This window comes from Rhagoletis pomonella, unplaced genomic scaffold (genome assembly GCF_013731165.1).
Source record: "Rhagoletis pomonella isolate Grant_MI unplaced genomic scaffold, Rhpom_1.0 Rhpom_scaffold_00561, whole genome shotgun sequence".
NCBI lineage: Eukaryota > Metazoa > Arthropoda > Insecta > Diptera > Tephritidae > Rhagoletis > Rhagoletis pomonella.
Window position 1 is genome coordinate 67,315 of NW_023459115.1, and position 7,691 is coordinate 75,005.

The following is a 7,691-nucleotide window of genomic DNA, read 5'->3' on the forward strand; positions in this document are numbered from 1 at the left end:
CTGCTCAAAATAAAAGCACAACAACATTTTTTAGCACTTTTGACTATTTTTTTGTTTATTTAGTGTCTACTAATTTTTTATAAAAGTTGTACAAAAAATAAAAAACTACAAAATAATTAAAAATTCAAGCGTTTTAATTCGAATTTCCATGAAAATTTTGTGTAAGCAGTTTTATAGCTTATTAAGTTTTACTATACTCAGTGTAAGCTTATAGTTGCTAAATATCTCAATGACTTAATTTTTGTTTTTGCGAATGTGTTGTGAATTTTCTTGCATAAAAAAATTAATTAAATGTGTAGAGATGTTAAGAAGAGACATTGTGAAGTCCTGCTAATACCGACATCGATAGTTTTCAAAAACTATCGATAGTGGCGACAGTTTTCAACTATCGATACTATCGATAGTATCCCAGCTCTAGCAGAAATTGTGAAAATTTGTACGTGAAAAGATCAAAATTATCGCCGAGGTTGACGAAGTCGCAAAAGGAGCAAATATTTTTGGTAATTTGTGGCGTGAAAATAGTTAAAAATTGTGTGGAAATCGTCATTGAACAATGCTTGAGATACTGGACATTAAGAAAGTAATTAATTAATGTGTGCTGAAGCTTAAAAAATGTGAAAATAAAATTATGAATGTTGGGAGTACATAGAGAAAATAGTCACAAGCAATTATAATAGAAAGAGGGGCGAACAAGCTGGAATGCAAAGTGCAGCAGAGGCGGAGCGTACGCCAGCGGAGCCCCAAACCCCAACCTCAAAATTATACGAGTAGAGATTACTTGGTCGGTCGGTTAATGTGTTGCGAAAAAGTCGAATAATTGCGAGGAGTGGCGGCGCCCGCTACGAATAGATGAGCTAGTTACGCGCAAAACGCACAAAGCCGAAGGACAGAATGTCTGTAACAATTCTCCAAGTAAAAAAAATATACTTATATATATGTATATCTATGTGAAAGTTATATGTAGTGACTAAAACAATTGTGCTAGTTGAAAGTGTACGTATGCCGCAGAAGAAAAGCATACCAAAAAGAGTTAGTGAAAATGGGCCAAGAAAAAAACTACCAGTTTTCAGTAGCTTTAAAATATAACTTATTTTAAAGCAACGCATATTTTAAATACTTTATCCAATTTTAAACTATCATATTTCAAACAAACGAACATATTGGAGCACGTACATATGTACATACATAAATCTATCACATCTTTTTTATGCAACTCGGTTCTCCTTTTGTTCCAAATCTTTATCATGCATTCCCTTTTGTATTCTACTACGAGGTTTTTAAGCGGCTGTTGGATTTATGTCAGATTGGACTGCGATGCAACAATGCGGCTAGCAGACGCGTAGCAGAGACAGCAACGTCAGCGTCGACTTTGTCATTCATTACCTTGCTTCTGGAATATTATTAGTCTTCGCAATAAATTATGCATGAATATGTACTACGTAAGCTCAGTGCGGAAAAGATTATTAATTAGATACATAGTTGTTATATAATAACGTTGTTGGCCACGAACGTTTGATAATTTTAAGGGCTACATTGTGCGACGCCGGCAGTGCTCTGCTGACAGCGCTGCCAGCGTATTGTGATCGCGTTCTTGCAGCAACATTTTTATTGTTGCGGCCCATTTTGCTGCGAGCGAATTCTGCTATGTATTGGGGGATATCTTCGGGAGCATTCGGCCCACTTTTGTAATCGGCCTTCTGTTCGGTATTAGGGCTGCCAAGTATCTTAGTACGATTTGTTTATGAATACGTTTGGTATTCATTGTATTGCTTTTAAAAGAACTCATATTTAGTAATTATTCTTTGACGTAGAAGGTTGAACAGTTGTTAAGAAATGTTGATCTATGTATTTGTAACGAGTATTAATTCATGCATAATATACCAATCGATCTAAAATCAGTAAAAATTAATTTTAAAAGAGTTCGCAGTATTAAGGTAGATCCGGGTGGTATGGAGGCTGATCGCTTTTTGGGCTGCGCAGTTGCTCTGTCGACGTTGCTGTCAAAGTTGCTATTTTCTCCTCTTGACAAGTGTTCTGTTTTATTTCCATTAACGCTATTATTTTTGATACAAAGTTTTTCCGTTGTTGATTTTATTGCCTATATTTTACCAACCGTAGATGGAAAAATCATACAAAATATTTATTTATTTATTTATGAAGAACACGAAATAGTAACAAAATGTAATTTGTGCTACGATGAAATTTGATAAAGTATTAGATTTTCTGTTTGTGAAGGAAAAAGAAAAAGTAGTGGACAACGCACTGCAACAAATAGATCTAGCAGAAGTTGGATACGATAAAAATTACGGAGCATAAAACGAAAGGAACGAACGTTATAGCAGAAGCAAAGATATTTGGAGACGAAATAACAGAAAAATACTAAAAAGAAACAAACAAGAAGCACCTAAAAAGGTGGCAGAATGCAGTGAAGTATGATAGCAGAAATACGATAAAGTAAAATTGTGAGGAAAAGCAGTGATGTGCAATAAAGGTGCTGGCGTAGTAATCGAAGCGAAAGGTAGTGAAATGTTTTTTTTCCCCATTGCATTGTGCGTGCTTGCAGTGAAAGAAAGAAAAAGATAAAGCAGATATGTTAATTAAATCGAACAAAGTCAACAATTAATGGCACTTTAAAACAGCTAAAATACATAATAGCAAAAGAGGAAAAGTCCACAACAAAATCAATACTTTAACACAGTTTGAAAAGAAAACCAAGCGTGCTACAGAAAATCAATTTTCGTGTTTACTTTATTACAGCTATTGCGAACCCATTGCACATGTTTAATGTCTCATTATAAGAGCATATAAAAAAAAAACATTTACAATTTACGAAAGCGTAATATTGCATTAATAAAATTTAAAACTGTTGTGTGCGGATCGTAAAACAAGATCGTTGCATTGGGCAGTCGGATTATAATTCAGTTCTCAGTACAATTCAATTAAAATATCTGCATAATACATACATCATCAGCTTCTTGGCGTGGCAGATATACTCGTTCTGCCTTTGATTGACTGGCAGACAGTCTGATTGGCAAGCAGACGGTCCAACAAATTTATTACAAAATTGGGCAGTGATCAATACGATTTGCCAGCCAAACCGACGTTCATATAACCACAGACGAGACAATTTAGATATAAAATCTAAAACGTAAAAACATTCAAAATGACTTCACTGGATGTGCGTAACAATTCGGCGGTAATGAAACGAGCCGAACAACTAAAACGCTGGGAGGAATCGGACACAAATCGCCAACCTCCAACGCCACGTCCCGAGCGCGGACGTAAAATCAAATTCTCCTCTGGCTGTGTCTTTTTAGCCGCATGTATGTCCGGTGATAAGGAGGAAGTGCTAAAGTTGCTTGAAAATGGTGCTGATATTAATACAGCTAACGTTGATGGATTAACTGCCTTACATCAGGTGAGATAAAACTAACTATTGTTTCCTTTCTTTTGTAAGAATATGCTTTTTATTACAGAAATTCAGATTCAGATGCATATCTAATACATATCGTCGTTTAAAGTACAAAAGCGCGTATCATCATTCTGCAAAACCGCGTAACTTGCATTTGCTGGCAAATATTGGATTTGCTCACACAAGCTCTTGGCTCAATCGTTATCTATTCGTCCTGAAATATACTAGCCAGAAATGCGATTGCTTTATAAAAAGAGAACCATTTTGAAATATGAGTGTTTTTACTCTCTAGAAAATGATTTTTGCAACCTTACACAAGCGGGTTTGCATTATCTTCATACGCGATTTTGTACTTTAAACGACGCTATGTATTTTATCTATGCCATATCGACACCTCCAAACCATACCATGCTAAGTCATTAGAGATTTAGGCAGACTTAGCATAGTAAGGTTTGGAGCCGTCGATATGTACATATGTTGTATGTATGTATATAGAACCCTTTGGTGCAGCTTTTTTGGCATACATACATATATTCCACTGAAAATTATGTCAGAAACCTGCAACTTTGTAACTTTGGAAATACGCTTTTTTGTATCTATAAAATTTGAAAAAAAAAAAATAAAAATTTAAATACTCCCCACCAGAAACGCTACATTTACATCCTGGACCAATAAATTTGCCCAGAGCAGCGTTAACGGTCGTTGTGGCTGAATGGTTAGAGGTGCATACTACCACTCCATAGGACCTGGGTTTCCCCCCTGGTCCGGGCAACATCTAAATTAAAAAAGCTTTTTCTAACAGCGGTCGCCCCTCCAGCGTAAAACTGTAGGTCCCTCCCCTTTGTGTTACAACCAGTGTTGCCAGATTTTTTTTTGAAAAAAAAAACAATTCCCAAGAAAAAACCGTATTTTAAACCAAAAACTGTAACTTTCAAAAACGAAGGGATTTTCAGAATGTTAATATTTTTTAACCGACCCCTTTTTATTCAAAGGAGGAAAAACTGCAGTTCTATTTTCACTTAAAAATTAACTTAAAAAAAAACAAAAGAGAAATGTGGACAAAACTGTAATTTGTACTAGGAGGTAATTTAAAAACTGTAAGCTTGTCTAAAAAAGTGTGATGTACATTTTAAACTGTGAACATGGCAACATTGGTGACAACATCAAGACGTAGATCACAAGTAGGAAGTGTAGTTCGGACAAACACTTAGCAAATTTGTAAGCGCCAAAATATTATCATTATCTTTTGATAAAATTGCCATTTCCTTGCTAAACCATTTCTCGATGAGAACCAACTACTCAAAAATATTTCCGAACTAGCGAGTACATGTATACATATGTACGTACATATATGCAAACACGTGAATGTGCCTATTGCGTCAATACAACTCAAGTTTATTTAAATATAAAAGAAATTCACACTGCCAAATAATAAAATCCACTAATAAACTGTAGACGTTCCTTTCGTTCTCCTCTTTTGATTCGGCAGTGTATACCTACAACCCCATTGTCATCGCCGTCCAACCATAGGCTCTGGCGCGTTTGGATGCCACAAGGCAGAACGTCAAATTAACAAATTCGTTTCTAAAGCAAACGGACGATTTACAAACCCACCAAAAATATGAGCTATTTTTAACTATGAAAATATTTCGCAGGCGCGCTTCTACGTATGTTTTTCGCAAATCATTTGCTTTTGCTATAGTGAAATACATACATATATGATTTTTAATTTCGTTCATTAGCCGTATGTTTTGTTCAATTTACATAGCGTATGGCCTTTTTGTACATCTATTAGTTTTCGGTTTTCTTTTTAATGCTGCGCTGCTGCTGTGCTCTTGCATTTGCATAGAGAATACGACGCTGCCGAAAGCCTAAAATCATGTGTAAGTGATTAAAAAGCAATGACGAATAGGGCACTGTCGACAGATTGCTGCAGTATACACAAATTGATGGCTTGCCGAGATACACAAGGGGTTTGTTTGCTTGACTTCATACGATTGCAAAGTTTTTGTGGTGTTATATCAGCGGTTTAGTTAAGTCGTTTCACTTCAAAGACTCATATGTTTAATTTGTCTTCAAAAGCGTTAAAATATAAAAAACCCCAAAAATAATGTTTTTTAGGATCTCAATAGACTGTTTCAAAATGGTACAGTATTGTCTTTTCACTACCGTCATCGACCGCATGGGTACAATCCTTGAATGTCCTTGCATTGCCATCCGTATATTCGCGTGATCATTGTCGCCAGACCGATATCGGAGGCCCCTGTCTTTTTATACCCGAGCGCACCTGTTTTTATTTGGTGTTTAGTCTACGTTAATATCCCTTTTCAATCCGTGTTAGGACGACGACAGAGTGAAAATTTTCATCGGTGAGCACGCTTCGGCGTATCTTCAGCATTCTTCGGTGGGTAAATCCAAGGGTCGAGTGACCAAAACGCTGTACAAACTGCGAAAGTCAGATCGCCATCAGGAATTCATTAGCCTCTAAAGACCACTATCTTACCATGGTCTCCCATCAATCCTGATATGTTGATAGCAGAAAGTTTTCTCTTACTACTAATACTGGCAAAAACAATCAACAAATTTTATTAGTAGATGAAAAACTTCAGCTGGTGCGTGAGACCAACGTAATTCTGGCACAGTTAAGGTCTGAATATTGCAGTCAACTGTCCTCATACTTAACCAGATACGACGTCGAGCGGTGCCTCTCCCTTTATCCAACCTCGTCGAAACTGCACATTTTCTGAGCCCACCCTTACTTAGTTGAGCTTGAGGACAACGTTCTTACGATAGCCGGGTAAACGTAACAAGCACGACTCACATTTATATCTCCCCAAAGGCTGTCGTTTCAGCAACATGCTCAAAAAGTGGGCCGCTACAACAATAACAACCAACAAAAATAAGTCTTAAAACTCGGTAAATATCCTTTCCCGCTTTTCCTCGGTAACGCAATATGCACTTAGATAACTAACTTTTGGCTTAGCCGAACTTTCGAAAGACTTCGACACTTTTTGCCACTCTACGCTAGTAGAAGACACTCAAGCCTTCCTCTTTCTCTCACGCGTTACGTTTAGCATCAAAACCACGAAAATGTTCTTCAGTTTAAAGATATCCCATCTCTCACCAGGCGGAGCTTTTAATGCTTGAACAAAAAGTTGCTAGTAGCAGAACGTCTTCCTAGGTACGTCAAAAGGCAGTTCTGTGAGCTTAAGTACAATATACAGGATCCGGCGCTGTACATACAGGCAATTAACGGAATTACTCAAAAATCCTACCCTGAAAATTTTGTCATCGGAGACCTTCTGCTTTGGCGTATTTACGGCCTGGATACTGCAGTAGGTAAAACACCCACTGATCTATGCTTGAGTCCAATATATCATACTTAATAAATACATATGTATCCCTTTACATGCTGAGAAAAAAACTCCTTTCCTGGGTCTAAAGTTATATGAGGTTCTCAGCAACACTTAATGGACTTAGTGATCCAAGCAGCTGATACAAAATAATTGAGGCATCCTCAATGTAGATATGTACATATGTATGTATATGGATATGTCCACTTGGAATTTTTGCGTATAAATCACCATGGTTACTGTCCACCTTGACGTGTACACGTATTATCAACAGACTTAAAATATAATATGCACAAAAATACATATTTAAAAATATTTGCAAGGGTAAATTGAAATGGCATTAACCTCTCTTTTTCAATGACATGACCACAATGTCAGTGTTTGCTGGCTGCTGGCTTTTACTTTAATAAGAAAACAAAATTATAATAAAATTAATATATCATGACACCACTACAAGGATAGCTGAGTAAATCACAGTTACGACATTGGCATTGATGAAATTAAAACAAATAAAAAAAAAAACAAGGCGTTGAGTGGCGTTGCCGCCGAAAGTGGGCGAGTGATCACCCAATCGGTTGGTTGTGTGTCTGTTTGATGGTCGCTCGGAAAATTTGTGTGAAAAGAGGCTAAAAATTTCATTTTAGTATTGATATGTACATACATATGTCCTACATTTAGATAATTATGGAGCAAATGTTTTTTTTTTTTTTTAATTTTATATAATTAATAATTTGAATGCTAATGAACCCATAGAAAAGTATTACTGGTTAAATTGTATGTGAAAAGTGGCTAAAAATTTCATTTTAGTGTTGATATGTCCTACATTTAGAAAATTATGGAGCAAAAGTTTGTTTTTTGAGTATTTTATGTATTTAATAGTCTTCTAATTTCATTAATGTGTGAAATTTTTAATTTTTATTTGTGTT

General features: G+C 36.1%; 1 protein-coding gene across 1 annotated transcript; it reads left to right on the forward strand.

Moving 5' to 3' along the window:
• Positions 1-411: 411 nt before the first annotated feature.
• Positions 412-3,418, forward strand: LOC118751143 (protein phosphatase 1 regulatory subunit 12A-like; the record flags this gene model as incomplete). The annotated part of the gene is made up of 2 exons (XM_036485907.1): positions 412-500; positions 2,758-3,418. A coding segment is annotated over exon 2 (255 nt), but the record flags the coding sequence as incomplete, so codon positions are not given.
• Positions 3,419-7,691: the final 4,273 nt, after the last annotated feature.